The 19,727-nt window shown below is 43.2% G+C and overlaps 1 protein-coding gene across 1 annotated transcript in view; it reads left to right on the forward strand.

The window, feature by feature from the left end:
- Positions 1-967: 967 nt before the first annotated feature.
- Positions 968-19,727, forward strand: part of LOC133487326 (ovarian cancer G-protein coupled receptor 1) — a 34,230-nt gene continuing 15,470 nt past the window's right edge. The window contains exons 1-3 of the mRNA XM_061793692.1: positions 968-1,267; positions 13,319-13,468; positions 16,076-16,209. Coding sequence (XP_061649676.1) covers positions 1,181-1,267; positions 13,319-13,468; positions 16,076-16,209 — 371 coding nt within the window. The 5' untranslated portion in view covers positions 968-1,180. The remainder of the gene's footprint in view (positions 1,268-13,318; positions 13,469-16,075; positions 16,210-19,727) is intronic.

The following is a 19,727-nucleotide window of genomic DNA, read 5'->3' on the forward strand; positions in this document are numbered from 1 at the left end:
AACAAGCAACAAGCAAGATAACAAACGTTGGAACAATAGTTTTCGTCTTTATTTGAAAAATATACTGGAGTAAAAAAGGGGAATTTACACAAATAGTCATAGTCTCTGGGTCAGGTTTTTAGTCTTTCCACCATTTTCCCCTTTCCAGTAAAAATATTCAACAGTTAAAAAAAACATTTCAAATGAAACCACAACAAAATAGAGAGCTAAGATAACAGCCAAATACTTTGATAAAATAAAGTGATCGTGAACAATTCCAGTCAATGAGTATAGCCTTTGACACACACACACATTTTTCCTGGCGTAACCCAAAGCTCTCTTTTCACCCCACCTGTGTTGAAAGTACACCAAGACTTCTCAGTCACATGCTCAGAGGTGCGCAAGTGCACTGAGAATAAAAGCACACCAGATTCAAGTTTGTCAATGTGCATTAGCATACCAACTATTTTGCATTTTCTTTCTTTTTTTTTATGGAGAGCAAAACGGTAGATAGGGTTTGAATAACATTGTATCCTTTGCAAATGACTCGTTCAAATGAAGTAATGTTTTGAGTGAATGTAGTGAATGGAATTCATTCCTTTCTCAGTTCAAGTGAGCTCAGCCGTGAGCGAGTGATGCACGAGAAACTCCCCCGCAAATAGGCTTCGTGGGCGTCTCGGTCTTGCTGCACAGCGGCTACAATCGTCCGTCTAAATATGTCTTTATGTGAAACCGGTCTAAGTACAAAAAAAGGTTGGGGACCGCTGCCCAAGAGAACTGCAGGGGTCAGGGGAAAAAAATAGCAGAAAAGCAACAACTCCTTTGTGCTCCTTTGAGAACAAGACCAAAACTCTTATGTGCACCCTTGCATATAATCCATAAATGCGACTTCCAGTTTCATTGTAATGCGGATAATATCCTGCTTTCCCCGTCCTGTCAGTAATAGTAATACCTAAAACATTTTTTTCTTTCTTTCTTCTAGGATGGCAGCAAGAAACGTTAACAACCTTGTCCAAGAAGAAAACGCAGCAAAGAGGGTTTCAGGCCTTTAATGCATTTCGGCCATTGTTGAGTCCTCTAGGAGACAAGAATATTTATTTGTGTATGGATGTTTGTGTGTGGGAGTAAATACATCTGGAAACATGAACGCGTTGTTGCAGTGAAGTAGTGATAGAAAGAGAAGGCTGTGCTGGTGTTCATTATGCTCGAGGAGGGCATTATGAATTGTACCATCAGCCATGAAATCCATCAGTACGTCTTCTGCTTTGTGTATATCTTCGTACTATTGGTAAGTGTGTGCCTGCACTAAATATTTACTGAGTATTCACATATTTCAGAAATTGCACTGTTAATAGGACAGAATGTTTTCAGAATGGATATTCATCTTCCTGGCAACCCTATGGGGCACTTCAGTTTGAAGTTAGCATCGTCTTACTGTAGTGTGTGTGTGTGTTAATGTGAATTTGGAGGTGTGTATGTGTTTCTGTGTGTGGGTGTTTCATATTTGTAAGTGAGCCTAGTGGCATACTATTTTCCAGTCTACTGTAGATGATACAGTACGGATATTTCATATTATTATAATTCGCACAACCATGACAGGTATTATCACAGTACAGTATTGCCAGAAGTAATGTAAACAACAACACAAAATACACACATTGCAACATGTTTTGTTACCCATTCATCCATTCTCCATACCGCTTATCCTCACTAGGGTCGCGGGAGAGCTGGAGCCTATCCCAGCTGTCTTTGGCCGAGAGGGAGGGGTACAACCTGAACTTTTCACCAGCCAATCGCAGGGCACATATAAACAAACAGCCATTCACACTCACATTCACACCTACGGGCAATTTAGAGTCTTCAATTAACCTACCACGCGTGTTTTCGGGATGTGGGGGGAAACCGGAGTACTGGAGAAAACCCACGCAGGCACCGGGAGAGCATGCAAACTCCACACAGGCGAGGCCGGATTTGAACCTGGGTCCTCAAACCTGTGAGGCGGATATGCTAACCAGTCGTTCACCGTGCCGCCTCCATAAAAGTCAATTTGTCAAAATGTGTTCGTTCCATAAAAATGTGTTCCTAGAGTAGATGAAAAGGAAATATAGACAGGTATGCACCTTACCATGTAGTAGGAAACATTTATTGTAAACAACTTCAAAACACCAGATAGTCACCTTTAGAAATTTAATAGCATGCTGTATATCCATAAACTGCCAGACAAATGTAAATAAAAAACCACTTTATAATAGTAGCATTCATATGACACAAGATGGCATCTCGGAAATGTAAACAATTGTTGCATCTGCCTACGAGAAAGCTAGCAGGGGGTGAGGGGTGATGACGTGGCGGTATTCAAGTGTCGTCCCAATTCCTAAGGACATTATCTTGGACGTGGCAGTGGGCAAATAAATGTGTTGGAAATATTACATGATAAGGCTCAAACATGACATACTTTACAGCCAGTGAGCTAGACTGAACAAGCTAGCTTTAAAAAAAAAAAAAAAAACTAACGTGGTTCACCCAAAGCATTGCAGCACTTTTGAAAAAAGAGCCAAAAAAATATCCTTACCGATGAAAGGTTATTCCCAGGTCAGAGTTCCCTTGTTGTGATTGCACGACGTGTGTGTAACAGTACACTGACCATGCCGTCCGCAAACATGGAATGCGGCGACACTTTGCCCGCACAAGTTTACCTATATGGAATGCGGCAGTACTTGGCCCCTACTTGCTTAGTGTCCCCGTAGGCGCACAGCTCAAAGCGTCTACGATGCCTATGATTATTGCGCTCAACTCGCTTACTTACGGTTTACGCTTTTACAGCCTTCTGCTTTAGCGTCGTCGCTAACTTTAGAAGGTTTAAAAAGCAACAATCTAATTTTTAAAATGTAAGTACAACCCCAATTCCAATGAAGTTGGGACGTTGTGTTAAACATAAATAAAAACAGAATACAATGATTTGCAAATCATGTTCAACCTATATTTAATTGAATACACTACAAAGAAAAGATATTTAATGTTCAAACTGATAAACTATTATTTTTAGCACATAAGCATTAACTTAGAATTTTATGGCTGCAAGACATTCCAAAAAAGCTGGGACAGGGTAATGTTTACCACTGTGTTACATCACCTTTTCTTTTGACAACATTCAATAAACGTGAGGGAACTGAGGACACAAATTGTTGAAGCTTTGTGGGTGGAATTCTTTCCCATTCTGGCTTGATGTACAGCTTCAGGTGTTCAACAGTCCGGGGTCTCCGTTGTTGTATTTTACGCTTCATAATGCGCCACACATTTTCAATGGGAGACAGGTCTGGACTGCAGGTAGGCCAGTCTACTACCCGCACTCTTTTAGTACGAAGCCAGGCTGTTGTAACACGTGCAGAATGTGGTTTGGCATTGTCTTGCTGAAATAAGCATGAAAAAGACGTTGCTTGGATGGCAGCATATGTTTCTCCAAAACCTGTAGGTACCTTTCAGCATTTATGGTGCCTTCACAGATGTGTAAGTTACCCATGCCATTGGCATTAAAACAGCCCCATACCAACACAGATGTGAAATGTGGACTCGTCGAACCACAGAACACTTTTCCACTTTGCATCAGTCCATCTTAGATGAGCTCGGGCCCAGAGAAGCCGGCGGCGTTTCTGGGTGTTGTTGATAAATGGCTTTTGCTTTGCATAGCAGAGTTTCAAGTTGCACTTACAGATGTAGCGCCGAACTGTATTTACTGACATTGGTTTTCTGAAGTGTTCCTGAGACCATGTGGTGATATCCTTTACACATTGATGTCGGTTTTTGATGCAGTGCCGCCTGAGGGATCGAATGTCACGGGCATTCAATGTTGGTTTTCGTCCTTGCCGCTTACATGCAGTGATTTCGCTCTCAGATTCTCTGAACCTTTTGATTATATTATGGACCATGGATGATGAAATTACTAAATTCCTTGCAATTGTACGTTAGGGAACATTGTCCTTAAAGTATTTTCGTGTTCACAAAGAGGTGAACCTCGCCCCATCTTTGTTTGTGAATGACTGAGCAATTCAGAGAAGCTCCTTTTATACCCAATCATGGCACCCACCTCTTCCCAATTAGCCTGTTCACCTGTGGCCCTGTTCCAAACAGGTTTTTGATGAGCATTCCTCAACTTTCTCAGTCTTTTTTGCCACCTATCCCAGCTTTTTCGGAACGTGTGGCAGCCATAAAATTCTAAGTGAATGATTATTTGCTAAAAACAATAAAGTTTATCAGTTTGAACATGAAATATCTTGTCTTTGGAGTGTATTCATTTAAATATAGGTTGAACATGATTTGCAAATCTTTGTATTCTGTTTTTATTTATGTTTAAGACAACGTCCCAACTTCATTGGAATTGGGGTTGTAGTAGAAAGTACAGATATTTGTGTTTAATAGTGATGGCGAGATGAAGCTTCATAAGGCATCCTAACATTTCTTGATGCTTGATGTGCACACGAAACTACCTGCTGGCCATCTGTATAATCACAGGCAGCTGTATCTTAACCAAATAATGTGTGATGCGTTGCGTTTTTTGTCTTTTTTGGCTCTTGTGAAAGACTATGTGTTACAAAACAATGTTTGACCAAGTAACTTTGGAAGTGCTTGTTCAGAAATAATTGTTTATGAACACCTTTTTGTGTTTTTGTTGATTCATTCGAGAGCAAGATTATATAAATTGGGGTACAGTCATTTTTCCTCTCCCAGTGAGGTTTTATTTGTACCCTACTTTCTTGGAACACAATAAACCCCTCACCTTTGAATAAAAGAAGAAACTGTGGAAATCACAGTTCTTGATGAACAAACCAAATTAATAAGCCTCAAGTCATGATAGTTATTTATCAGGAGCCTGTAAGAGGGGATTATTTTGCTCTCAAACCTCATGTCAAAATCTGATTCATCCCAAATCGGTTATGTGGTACAGCTGGGCAGTGAGGCTTCGAATGTCATCACTTCCAACTCCTCCCATAAATGAATCAAGCACAAATATGTACTGGTAGATATGACACGCCCATTTTGAGCTGTGCCGACAGAGTGAGTGTGTACAGCGAGAAAACGAAAAGATCAAGTATTCCGGTACATTGTGCTGCATACAGTTGCGTAAAACAGCGTACAATTACGACAAGGGAACTGGGAGTCTCTTTCACATGAAAGAATACATTTAAATATATTCTCTTTTGCTTTTTAAAAAAAAATTATGTTTACTGATAGCATACGCTTAGGTGTTGACAAAACAGTAACCCCCATGAAAATCGATTGAGGACTAAGCAAGTTACGACTTAATTTCAGTGTCCATGCATTGCTTTCTACGGGAATGTCCACCTCCCCAACATGGCCGCTATATCGGCACGTCGGTTAGCCAGGCTACTTTGTAGCGCTGGTGTATCTACTAGGGTTGGGCATCGTTTGAATTTGAGATATTCCAGTCCCCGATTCCTTATTTCCTCACGACACCGGTAAAAACAAAAGTAAAACGAGACAAGAATAAGGGTAATGAATTAACCAAATGCTCTTTAAAGCATTGATTCCTTTACCTACCCACCGATAAGACACAAGGTTAGTCTTTGTGATACTGTCAGACAACGTTTTTGTGAATTTTGTCCCAATTCATTGTGATGTAAAGTTGCTAGTTTGACCTTTGGTGACGTTTTAGCTCTCAATGTTTAGCTTGTAATGCGACTGTTTCTACTTTCTTTTCAGTATGGTAAAGTCATTTATATTTTATTTTTGTGTCTGTCATCAGCTCTTACATTGGTTTGAAGACTAAAATAAACGCTAAAAACCGTCAGTGGAGCAGTGCAACCCACCGTTTAACTTGTTAGCTGCCTCAATGTTTGCATAGACGTATTTTGTTTCACTCACCCAATTGACTTGACTGACGTTCCGCACGGTGTAGGCTGAGGCTGGGAGGGGAAGGGAGCGCATCAGGGTTCTACACATCGTAAAAGCCTCCTTTGCACAATATTATCTTAACACTTTTGTTTGCCGCTGCCGTTGGGCACAAGCACGGCTTTGTGCGTGTTCTTCTTTGTTGGTTTTAGCCACTTCTTCATTGGTTTTGGCCACTTTCTCCTTGTGGGTTGGCCGACTGTAGGCAGCGAAACTGGAACAGAATTTTTTTAAATCTGAATGATTCTGGGGGGAACTGGAATGTTAGCCCTGGTTCCAATTGGTTTTCGATCTTGATGCCCAACCCTAGTATCTACCCATTCATATTTATGGAAGCAAGCCTCGATATGCGCTTTACGAAAATGCCCCCTTCATTACCCGACACACGCTTTGATGACTCGGTATATTTCGTAACATCATAAGTGTTTAAAAAGTAAGGAGTAAAAGTAAAAAGTCGCTACAAAACTAAATACTCAAGTACAGATACCTTAAAAATCTACTTAAGTATAGTAGTGAAGTAAAAGTACTTTATTACTTTCCACCTATGTTCCTAGGAATATTTGGCTTGCTTGCCTGACAAGTCATCTTATTGATTCCTTCTATGTCGCAAATGAGTGATGTCGTCACACGCAAGAAATCTGTTTTGGTTCTTAACTTTCCCACAATAGAGCAACCAACCCAATCAAGCCACGCTAAAGCATAAATCGATTTGTTATGCCTGGGGAATGACATGCTAAAGAGCTGTTGATCACTTGAGAGCTTAGTTCAATAAAATAGCTTGCACTATGCAAAAGCACGTTAATCAAACCTCACCACTACTCAAGAGCATTAAGAGTAGCGCGAGCCAGTGGGTTAGCAGCCCGGGCTCAACCTACACCTCGGACACAGCACTAACATTCTATTAAGAATGAATGAAGGTTGATGTCACTGCAGAAACGCTGCTACTTTGCAGTGGTGTGTTTACATTGCCCACAAATACTCGTTTACAGCAATGCTCGAGGAGCATGAACAGTCGTGCTCAAAAATTCAATTCAAATAAAAAAAACGTCTATTATATATATTTGTCTCATAAAAATCCTCTTACTATTCTGGTCTTTAGCAAGTAGAAATAATTTTGATAATCCTAATTGACCGAAAACGAAAAATTTATTGTGATTTCATATCAGACAGTCGAGAAAAAAAAGTATAATGTGTCTTTTTATCGTCATGCTCTGTATGTAGACATCCATCCATCCATTTTCTGTTCCGCTTTATCCTCACAAGGGTTCGCGGGCATGCTGTAGCCTATCCAGCTAACTTCGGGTGAGAGGCAGGGTACACCCTGAACTGGTCTCCAGCCAATCGCATGGCACATATAAACAAACAACCATTCGCGCACACATCCACACTTAAGGGCAATTTAGAGTCATCAATCACTACCATGCATGTTTTTGGGATGTGGAAGGAAACTGGAGTGCCCGGAGAAATCCCACGCAGGCACGGGGAGAACATGCAAACTCCACACAGGCGGATTTGAAACACAGTCCTCAGAACTGTGAGGCAGATGGGCTAACCAGTCGACCACCGTGGTGCCTGTATGTAGACAGTGTAGTGTATATTACACTGCATTACAATGTAAACAACAATGTTTTATTACTTGATATTTTGAATGGTATTTGTACACTGGATCTGTGTTTAATTGAATTTTTTATCTTTTATCCATTTAAGTATTTTTTCATAGAAAATATGTTTATAAATAAATGGCGAAAAGATCAGAAAATTGCCATTATCCATCCATCCATTCATCCATTTTCTGAGCCGCTTCTCCTCGCGGGCATGCTGGAGCCTATCCCAGCTATCATCGGATAGGAGGCGGGGTACACCCTGAACTGGTTGCCAGCCAATCGCAGGGCACATACAAACAAACAACCATTCGCACTCACACCTAGGGGCAATTTAGAGTTGTCAATTAACCTACCATGCATGTTTTTGGGATGTGCGAGGAAACCGGAGTGCCCGGAGAAAACCCACGCAGGCACGGGGAGAACATGCAAACTCCACACAGGCGGGGCCGGGGATTGAACCCCACACCTCAGAAATCTGAGGCAGGCGCTCTAACCAGTCCGCCACCGTACCCACACAGAAAAACGTGACACTGGTAAAAGCAGCAAACCATGTTTTGTCCCATTTGTCCAGAAACCCCTGGATTCTATTCAGAGCATCACATCTTTGTATTTCACCTGTACACTTCAGCCCATTCTCAGATGGTTTTCTAGCAGTTGTAACGGACATGCTCTCGCCCGATGGCCCAAAACTCCAGACCAGGCGGCATTGCTGTCGCCACTCCCCCGCCAAGAGAGACGACCACGGGGATGCGAGATTTAACTTTGCACACGGAGGCTAAATGAATCACAAACCAGTCCCAAGGAGCACCAAAGCTGAGACACAGACAACTGGTTTCGAACCTGGACGCAAAATTAATCCAGCCTGAAGAGCCTCAACAACAAATACTTCTCTTTCTTGTCTTTAGAGACAATTACTCATCTGGGCTGGGACAATGGACAGGGCACTAGCGACACCCACAGGTCACAGAAAGCGACTGCAACACTGGATTAACTAATTACAATCTTCACTGGATTTCAATGTGATATATTTTAAGAACTTCACATGAACGCCACCAGTGATTGTATTTCTGCAAATTTGAATGTCTGATGTCAAATCTGCTTGTCAACTGAACCGGATGAAATGTTTCACCACACACAACACAAATGCCACTTTGCAAATATTACAGTGTTCTCAACAACCACATCCACTTGAAACATTCGTTACAGGGATTAAAACTGATGGGCGCGTGACAGTGCAAAGTTGGAAAATGGTCTCGTTATCTTAATTCCAATAATTCCACTGGGTTTAAACTACAAAATAATCCTAAAATGGAAAAGTAACATTCAGAGGCGGTCCAGCTTCCCTTTTGGTCCCGGAGGTGGTGAGATAGAAAGGTGTGGGGGGGACCACCCCCTTTGCGGCTGGCCATAAAAGGCTGGAGCCCCTAGGCTGCTCGGGCTCTCGCTCTCTGCTCTTTTCTCGTCCGACCAACTTGCCGAAGACTGGCCCAGCCAGGATGCCCCACTTCGCACCATGAGGTGGCGAGGACACATTGGACCCTTCCCCACTGCAGGGCATCCTACCAGGGCTCCGTGGGGACGGAAGCGGACAGGACATGACAGCTCCGAACGTCTTGCGAGCAGCGACACCCGTCGCCTGGGAGCCTTTTGTGCTCCCTGTTTTTCTCTCTCCTCCTTTCCACCAAATCCACCTGTTGCCCCGGGCGGCCAAATATTCGGAAGCTGGACCAGTCTACCTCACTTGTGTTCAACACACGTAAGTCCAAGATGCTGTTACTAAAAGTACAGATTAGTGCATATTTGGGTTTAAATTAACGAGAACAGGAACCCACAACTATGTGCATTGTTACTACACGCTCATTCCACACTCAGATCACAAGTTAGTCTCCTTTGGCAATGTTCATCTGTCCTTTGTTTTGTTTTTGTTCCTTCATTGTTTCCCTTGTAGATTCCCCATGTTAGATCGCATAAAATTTTCTATAACAATTTTCTACCTGCATCAGTAGTGTGTGCTTGGGTTCGAGAAAAAACCTCTGGCTGTCTAGAACTCTTATCTTATTCATGTAGCAACCTTCAAATTACGAGACTGAGGAAAAAAGGTTTGCCGTCAATTTGTCCTGAAGTTTTATACATCTAAAAAGTGACATGGTGGCCCTTTAGTAGATAAAATAGTTGATTTTAATGATTAAACTTAAAATTATGCTAAACCGGAAGTAACGCAGGCGTCGCTTCCGGCTTACTCTTTTCTCCTAAATTAATTACATTTTTATTTAACTCATATCTGCTACACAGTTAATCTTGACTATTTCCTACAGTCATCTTTAAAAATGAAACATTTTTGCCATATTATATCACTTGCTATTCATCTTTACTTGGAAACTAGTTTTTACAGCTTCCTTTGACTCCACGTTGGCTTATCCGATAGTCAATGAAATTGAATAAAAAATTTTAATTAAATTTTGTATTTTTTATTTAATTTTTTTCAGTTTTTAGGGGGAACCGACGAGGAAAATGCTGATTGGCGCGATATACCCACCTAGTCAAGATTTATTTGGGGTTAAAAAACAAATAATCTGTTGCGGTGAATGTGGATTTAAGAAAGCAGAGTTTACCAACACCTGCACTGGACATTGCACCCCAAATCATAACTGGCTGTGGATATTTCACACTGGACCTCAAGCAGCTTGGGTTCTGTTCCTCACCAGTTTACTTTCATCTCAAAAGAGGACCTCGGACCACTGGCCAACAGTGCAATCCTTCTTCTACTTGGCCCAGTTGAGATGCATCCTACCTTGGCTCAGGCTCAGAAGCGGCTTGACCCGAGGAACCCGACAGTTGTAGCCCATCTCCCGGATGCGCCTGTATGTGGTGGCTTTTGAAGCTGTGACTCCCGCCTCATTCCACTCTTTCTGGATCTCTGCTAGATTCTTGAATCTTCTCTGTTTGATAATCCGCTGAAGCCCACGGTCATCTGTTTTGCTGGTGCATATTCTCCTGCCACATTTTGTCCTTCCACTAGATTTTCCATTGATATGCTTGGACACAACACTGTGAACAGCCAGCCTCCTTAGCTATGAACTTTTGTGGCTTACCCATCCAATGGAGCGTGTCAATGATGGTCTTCTGGCCAGTTGTCAAGTCTGCAGTCCTCCCCATATTGAACCCAACTGGGACAATTGAACCAAACTGAAGCAATTTAATGACACCTGGGGAAACCTGTGCAGGTGCTTTGACTTTAGTAGATGATTAGCGTGTGACACTCAGTTTAAAACATTTATGACCTACAAAATTTGGGCGGATTTCTTTACAGTATTTGAATTTTTTTAATTCCTGATTTCGTGCTTTTTATGAGCTGGCAGCCCAAATAATGTAAAAATAAATAAATAAATACTTGAAATTGTTTAAACTGTGGGCCCTGAATCTATAATCTATGAAAATTTAACTTTTTGAATGGAATTATGGAAATAAATAAATTTGTTATTCCCTACATTTGAATCCATGATATTATTTTTTTTTCAAAAGGGTCTATTGTGTGTTTATGTATGTATGTGTGTGTGTATATATATATATATATATATATATATATATATATATATATATATATATATATATATATATACATACACGTGGACTTGAGCTCAATTGGTGTGTGACTAAACTTGGTCTTATTTTTTCAAAATAATTTGTCAAAATAATTTGATTTAATTTAAATAAACCTAAATACTTATTTGATATGGTGGAAACAGTGGACGACTGGTTAGCACATCTGCCTCACAGTTCTGGGGACCGGGATTGAAATCCCGGCCCCGCCTGTGTGGGTTTTTTCTGTTTCCTCCCAGAACCCAAAAACATGCACGGTCGGTTAATTGAAGACCCTAAATTGTCTGTAGGTATGAATGTGAATGCGAATGGTTGTTTGTTTATATGTGCCTTGCGATTGGCTGGCAACCAGTTCAGGGTGTACCCCGCCTCCTGCCCGCAGTTAGCTGGGATAGGTTCCAGCATACCCGCAACCCTAGTGACGGCGGGGATATATATATATATACACACACAACTCACACAAGAAAAGATTAAGTATTTATTCGGGGTGAAGCTAAGGCCGAAATGCCAAAGCTAAACATCCATCCATCCATTTTCTGTACTGCTTATCCTCACTAGGGTCGTGGGCGTGCTGGAGCCTATCCCAGCTATATTCGTGTGAGAGGCGGTGTACACCCTGAACTGGTTGCCAGCCAATTGCAGACCTTAAACACAAAACCAACCAACCAACTTTCTCAAAACCAATCTAAATATGTGACACAAAACCAAACCAGAATACATTTAGATTACATTCACATTCAGAATACAACCTGATTCTCTAATTAAAAAAAAAAAAAAAAAACACAGAAGAAAACAGTTGAAGGAAAATAGCAGCTTAACCTTAAGGCTTTGTGCTCAATATACAGGTATCCAAGGAATAAGTCTCCATTAACTAAAACTAAAATTGCTCACACTTTTTAAGATGAATTAAGGAAACAAAAAGAAATAGCTCATCAACTAAATACAACAGCGAAACGATACGCAAATCACTAACAAATTGATGGCACCACTACAAGTAGCGTGACAACTGTCTGACGGGGACACTGACAGCAGCTGGATAATTTAAGTTGTTCTCCTCAGCAGCAGCCAATCAGAAGGGGCCATTGCAGTTCGTCTCCTAGCAGCAGCCAACCAGCAGCACCATGATGTAAAAGCAGTTAGTCAAACACCTGTCTTGGGGTCATGGATCCTCAAAATAAGAAGAGGCATTATGCTTTGGCAACAAAGTACATACTGTAGCTTCTCAAAATTAGAAGCACTAACACTCTCATTTCCAAAAAGAAAACAGCAAGAGGTATAATATTATATAATATCATATAATATATTTTTTTAACCTTTAAGTACAGAGTGTGAGTTATTTTACCACCTAGAACTTCACCTTCAGGTCTTGTCTCAGTAAGAAAAAAACTGTCAGCTTGCCCAAAACATCCATAAAAATCTTAACAGGAGCACTTCTCAGAAATTGCCTTCTGACTATTAAGGAAAGGTCTATATTCTACTGAGTGACATTCTCGTTATACAGTAGGAATGAGATTCCCCCCCCCCCCCCCCCCCCCCGTATGCTTATTTAAGGTTATATGAATAGTAACAAATGAATAGTAATGTGAATAGTATATAATACAAAATCATTTGTCAAACAGAAACTCCACATGCACTTTTATCTTCCAAGTGTTTAATTTTTGTCCATGTGAGGGTGGTGACCTAGCCTTTCCTTCTCTGAACCCAAAACAATTTTGTATTTTAATTTCATCACAAATAATGAACTATAGGCATAATCACATTTAAACTAGTGCATTTGTGGTCGCAAACACTGAAACAGCACGAATTTTGAGCATGACTAACTAAAGATAAGGGCACAGTGGCTGCTGAAGTATAGTATGAGCTAACATCATGCAGTCAACCTCTCACCTGTGCAGGTGCTCACCCCATCCTGCTATTGAGTTCTTGTGTACAGTCTTAAAATGTGTGCGTTCATGCTCTGTGTGTTGATTTTATGAGCTGGAAGCCCAAATTATGTAAAAATAAACAAATAAATATTTGGAATTGTTTAAAATGTGGGCCCCGAATCTATAATTTGTGAAAGTTTAACTTTTTAAATGGAATTATGGAAATAAATACACTTTTCCATGATATTCAATTTTTTTGGAAAAGGTCTATATATCTGTTTGTTTGGTGGTAGGGTAGGGTTGATACAGTATAGAAAGACTTATCAGGAATTAAGAGAATCACATTTGTCTTCCTTATTTTAGGTGGGTGTTCCCTCCAACCTGTACTCTCTGTACCATGCAACACTGCAGCTAAAGCAAAAGAATGAGCTTGGGGTTTACTTGATAAACCTCACTGTGTCTGATCTACTATACCTGGCATCATTACCACTCTGGCTCCAGTACTTTTTTCAGGTAAACTAAAACCAACCATTCACAATTGGATACAGTGCCTATAATAACACCCCGCCACTCCATTTTAATTTTTTTTACACATCCTTCAAAATTCTACACAAACAAGTGAAACAATGTTTTAAATGTTTGCACATTTTGTACATCCATCCATCCATCTATCCATCCATACATCTTTCATTATGTCAGGGTTGAGTTGTGGGGGCAGCTGCCTAAACAGAACCCAGCTCTTTGGAAGCCAAACAAAAGACAGTTTTTGTAGCGTCCCCTGTGTCTTCCAGACACCTCACCAGGAGGCATCCAATGCCAGAGCCACCTCTTTTGGCTCCAGCCACCCTGCAGAGGAAACTCATTTCATTTGTTTTGGTGATCTTGTACTTTTGGTCACTACCCACAGCTAGAGACCATTTTGTGAGCACAGAAGACTCAGAGAGGACACACACCACCCTTTTCCAGTTGAGGACCATAGTCTCAGACTTGGAGTGAGCTGAAGATCACAGCCTAATGGCGACATATTGAGAACACTTAAGTGGACTCCTCAACTCCACAGCTGCGCCTAGAGATTCTGTTAGTTTAAGGACAGACTCAGTGACAAAGGGGAGCCTCGGTGGAGTCCATCATTCACTGGAAACAATACTGGCAATGCGGACCAAACTCTAACACCGGTTGTACATGTACCTAATAGCCCGTATCAGGGGTCAGGGAACCCATACTTAACAGTGACACAGTTGAATGCCTTCTCCCAGTCCACAAAGCACATGTAGACAGGTTGGGTGAATTTTCATGCACCCTCTAAGACCCTCCCAGTGAAGGTGGAAGGAGGCTACCCTTTTATTCAATGGGTTGATTTCAATCATTAGAGGGACAGAGTCGGAGATTAAAAAGTATGCCCACACCTGCTCTGTGTCTCTCATCGGGGGAACTCTAGAGTGAAATGATAGTCCAACCGTTCAGATGACTGGCTCTGGAAACTAAGAAGTGTGTTGAGGTTATACTGTATCCAGCCTGAATATCTTCCTTGCACACTAGCGCAGGCCCCTTCCTGCCAGAGAAGTGATGATCCACATTGCTAGAGTGAGCTTCATCAGCCAGGGATCAGACTGCCGAAGTTCCTGCCATCAGCTACCAACAAGCTTATATTGCAACTGAAAACTTGGTCTGTTTATTGCCACCGTCATAAGGGGTCTTTAGCCTTTCTTTTGCTAAAGGCGGCCCTAGCAGGTGCATAAAGCCATCGAAAACCTAGCAGAATCAATGGGACACGCAAACCACTCCACCACGTTAGTATTCACCCCCATTCATCAATATTGCAGCAATTGCTGCCTCAGGAAATTTGGTAGGCTTGATGCTACATGCTTAGCATTTGGGGAGTTTTTCCCATTCTTCATAAACCCGGTTTACTTGCAGACTTTTTTTGTCATTCCGATTGAAATCAATCCTAATGAAGATACATATAACATGATCTATTCCTATCTAGCATCTGCACGGGCCACTACATTTAATCAGAACAGCCGTTTAACAGACGTGATACACGTGCAGAGCGATGTAAACATCACATGATTTATAAAGATGGATCTCACTTGTCTTTTTAACACAGTAGTTCCAATTATTTGTACACTTTTATTAAACCAACAGCTTGCTAAAAGTAAGTTACAAGCCAACTCTGGAAGGAATCAGGATGGTAATGGCCAGGTGATGTATGGTGCCTTGTTTCTTCCAGATGTGAAGCATGGTATTCAGACCAAAGAGTTGGATTTTGTTTCTCCTGGTCTGAGAGCCCTTTACGTGCATTTTGCTAACCTCCAAGTGGGCTTCCATGTGCCTTTTAGTGAGAAATATTTTCTGTCTGAGCCACTCTACAATAAAGGCCTAATTGGTGAAGGGATGGCACATCATTAAGTGACCAAACGTTGCTGAACAAAGCCCTTATCGCTTAATTGCTCAGTTTGTCTGGGGACATGTTCTAATAAGGGCCTTGGCAGTACTTTCAATTTCAAATACAGTAATGGGAAATGTGTTACTGGTCATGGAGCCTTTTTGGTACCCTACCCCAGATCAATAATATCTGAACTCTGAGATCTGCAGTTCCTTTGACCTCATGGCTTGGTTTGTGCTCTCATGAAATTCGAATGGTGGGATCATCTACAAACAGATCATGACCAGTAAATTAAATTCACCCCAGGTGTACTCTAAACAAGATGTCAAACATATTAAGAATGATCAGTTGAAATCTGATTTACCTGGGTTAAATTTTTAGAGTTAAGGTAAAAGACATGGATACTGACTCACATGGTACATTTGAAGATTTTACTTCTAATAAATATTCAAATACTGTATTTCAAACAATGATCTTTCACATTGCCATTATTGGGTATTGTGGGTAGAATTTTGAAGGAAAAAAACAACTTAGTTGATTTTGGTACACAGCTGTTCATAAAATGTGCAAGCCATAAAGGGGAAGGGGTAAATGCCATTGTTTTTAGACACTGTATGTGAATCTTTGTTAAAGCAAACATCCAAAACACAAATCCACTTCCAGTTTTGTCTTATCTTTACGTTCTTTTTTTATTCCCTAAATTTTTGTTTTATGTTTGTGCTTTGTATTTGCAGGATGACGATTGGCGACACAGGGAATGGCTGTGTCAATTGTGTGGCTTTCTTCTCTATGAGAACATGTACATCAGCATTGGGTTCTTATGCTGTATAAGTCTGGATCGCTACCTGGCTGTCGTGCACCCTTTGAGGTTATCTTAAACATACATACTACATTACTATACAACATAGCATATGGTGAATAAAAGGTTCCTAACAGGCGAAAACAGTTGCAGCGATCGATCGGGTTGGGCATCGTTTGAATTTGAGCAATTCCGGTCCCGATTCCGGGTCCTCATTTTGATTCCGGTTCTAAACTATTCTCAATTCCGATTCTTTTAGGGGGTTCGGTCAAAGAAGTTTGCATGGTTTAAATAATGAGTGTCCAAATTATGAACATCCATTTTCCAAACATCCGAATGAACATTTAACTCAGGGTTCTTTATAACCAGTATCAATATAAAACCTATGAACTAAAAGGCAATGTGTGTGGAACTAACCCAATTGACTTAATATTCATCAATAAATGTTTCAGCTAAAAGTTAAATATAGCATCCATCCATCCATCCATCCATTTTCTACCGCTTATCCGAGGTCGGGTCGCGGGGGCAGTAGCTTTAGCAGGGACGCCCAGACTTCCCTCTCCCCAGCCACTTCATCCAGCTCTTCCGGGGAGACCCAAAGCTCGTGACCATAGGTGAGGGTAGGAACGTAGATTGACTGGTAAATTGAGATCTTCGCCTTTCGGCTCAGCTCCTTCTTTACCACAACGGACCGATACAAAGTCTGCATCACTGCAGTTGGAGATCACGGCTTGATGAAGCCAACAGAACCTCATCATCTGCAAAAAGCAGAGATGCAATACTGAGGCCACCAAACCGGACCCCCTCTACGCCTCGGCTGTGCCTTGAAATTCTGTCCATAAAAGTTATGAACAGAATGACAAAGGTGACAAAGGGCAGCCTTGGCGGAGTCCAACCCTCACCAGGAATGAGTCCGACTTACTGCCGGATATGCGGACCAAACTCTGACACCGGTCATACAGGGACCGAACAGCCCGTATCAGGGAATTCGGTACCCCATACTCCTGAGGCACCCTCCACAGGACTCCCCGAGGGACAAGGTCGAACGCCTTCTCCAAGTCCACAAAACACATGTAGACGGGTCGGGCGAACTCCCATCCACCCTCGAGGACCCTGCCGAGGGTGTAGAACTGGTCCACTGTTCCACGGCCAGGACGAAAACCACACTGCTTCTCCTGAATCTGAGATTCGACTTCCCGACGGAGTCTCCTCTCCAGCACCCCTGAATAGACCTTACCAGGGAGGCTGAGGAGTGTGATCACCCGGTAGTTGGAACACACCCTCCGGTCCCCCTTCTTAAAAAGGGGGAACACCACCCCAGTCTGCTAATCCAGAGGCACTGTCCCCGATGTCCACGCGATGTTGCAGAGGCATGTCAACCAGGACAGCCCCACAACATAGAGAGCCTTTAGGAACTCTGGGTGAATCTCATCCACCCCCGGGGCCTTGCCACCGAGGAGCTTTTTAACCACCTCGGTGACCTCAAACCCAGATATAGGAGAGCCCGCCTCAGAGAACCCACACTCTGGTTCCTCAAGGTAAGGTGTGTCGGTGGAATTGAGGCGGTCAAGTATTCTCACCACCGACTTACAACGTCCCGAGTCGAGGTCAGCAGCGCCCCATCCCCACTATACACAGTGTTGGTTGTGCACTGCTTTCATCTCTTGAGATGCCGGATGGTGGACCAAAATTTCCTCGAAGCCGTCCGGAAGTCTTTCTCCATGGCCTCACCGAACTCCTCCCATACTTTTTGCTTCAGCGACCACCAAAGCTGCATTCCGCTTGGCCAGCCGGTAGCCATCAGCTGCCTCAGGAGTCCCACCGGCCAAAAAGGCCCGATAGGACTCTTTCTTCAGCTTGACGGCATCCCTCACCGTTGGTTTCCACCAACAGGTTCGGGGATTGCCGCCACGACAGGCACCGACCACCTTACGACCACAGCTCCGGTCGGCCGCCTCAGCAATGGAGGCGCGGAACATGGTCCACTCGGACTTGATGTCCTCCGCCTCCCCCGGAACATGAGCAAAGTTCTGTCGGCGGTGGGAGTTGAAACTCCTTCTGACAGGGGATTCTGCCAGACGTTCCCAGCAGACCCTCACAATACGTTTGGGCCTGCTACGTCGGACAGCCATCTTCCCCCACCATCGGAGCAAACTCACCACCAGGTGGTGATCAGTTGACAGCTCCGCCCCTCTCTTCACCCGATTGTCCGAGACATGCGGCCGCAAGTCCGATGACACGACCACAAAGTCGATCATTGAACTGCGACCTAGGCTGTCCTGGTGCGAAGTGCACGTGTGGACACCCTTATGCTTGAACATGGTGTTCGTTATGGACAATCTGTGATGAGCACAGAAGTCCAAAAACAGAACACCGCTCCGGTTCTGATCGGGGGGGGGGGGGCGTTCCTCCCAATCACGCCCTTCCAAGTCTCATTGTCATTGCCCTCGTGAGCATTGAAGTCCCCCAGCAGAATGATGGAGTCCCCAGGGGGAGTGCTCTCCATCACTCCCTCCAAGGACTCCAGAAAGGGTGGGTACTCTGAATTGCTGTTTGGTGGATAGGCACAAACAACAGTCAGGACCCGTCCCCCCACCCGAAGGCAGAGGGAGGCTACCCTCTCGTCCACCGGGGTGAACCCCAACGTACAGGCGCCGAGCCGGGGGGCAATAAGTATACCCACACCTGCTCGGCGCCTCTCACTGTGGGCAACTCCAGAGTGGAAGAGAGTCCAACCCCTCTCGAGAGGACTGGTACCAGAGCCCAACCTATGTGTGGAGGTGAGTCCGGCTATATCTAGTCGGAACTTCTCGACCTCATACACCAGCTCGGGCTCCTTCCCTGCCAGAGAGGTGACATTCCACGTCCCTAGAGCTATCTTCTGTCCGATCCAGGGATCGGATCGCCAAGGTCCCCGCCTTTGGCCACCGCCCAGCTCACACTGCACCCAACCCCAATGGCCCCTCCCACTGGTAGTGAGCCCATGGGAAGGGGGACCCACGTTACCCTTTTGGGCTGTGCCCGGCCGGGCCCCATGGGTGCAGGCCGGCCACCAGGTGCTTGCCTTCGAGACCCACCTCCTGGCCTGGCTCCAGAGGGGGGCCCCGGTGACCTGCATTGAGGCAAGGGAAAACCAAGTCCATCGTTTGTCGTCATCATAAGGGGTCTTTGAGCCGTGCTTTGTCTGGTCCCTCACCTAGGACCTGTTTGTCATTAAGCCACACCTTTATTCGCCGCCACCATTGGGCACAAGCACTTCTTCGTGCGTGTGTTTATTCATTGGTTTTCACCACTTCTTCTTCGGGGTTGGCGGAGTGTAGGCATCGAAACTGGGAACCAAAATGTTTAAATTAGAACGATTCCTGGAGAACCAGAATGTTAGTCCCGGTTGGTTCCAATCGTTTCTCAATGCCCAACTGTAGCGATTAACTACAGTATTCCTCACTAATTTTTTAAACCACTATATTGAGATGAAATTTAAAATAAGATCAACCAAAAGTAATGTAGACTTTGGGAACAAAGGTTAATAAAATGCTGAAAAGGAAAGTCCAGGTGAATGTATGCATGGTGAGCAGAGAGATTGGTTA

This window comes from Phyllopteryx taeniolatus, chromosome 13, assembly GCF_024500385.1.
Source record: "Phyllopteryx taeniolatus isolate TA_2022b chromosome 13, UOR_Ptae_1.2, whole genome shotgun sequence".
NCBI lineage: Eukaryota > Metazoa > Chordata > Actinopteri > Syngnathiformes > Syngnathidae > Phyllopteryx > Phyllopteryx taeniolatus.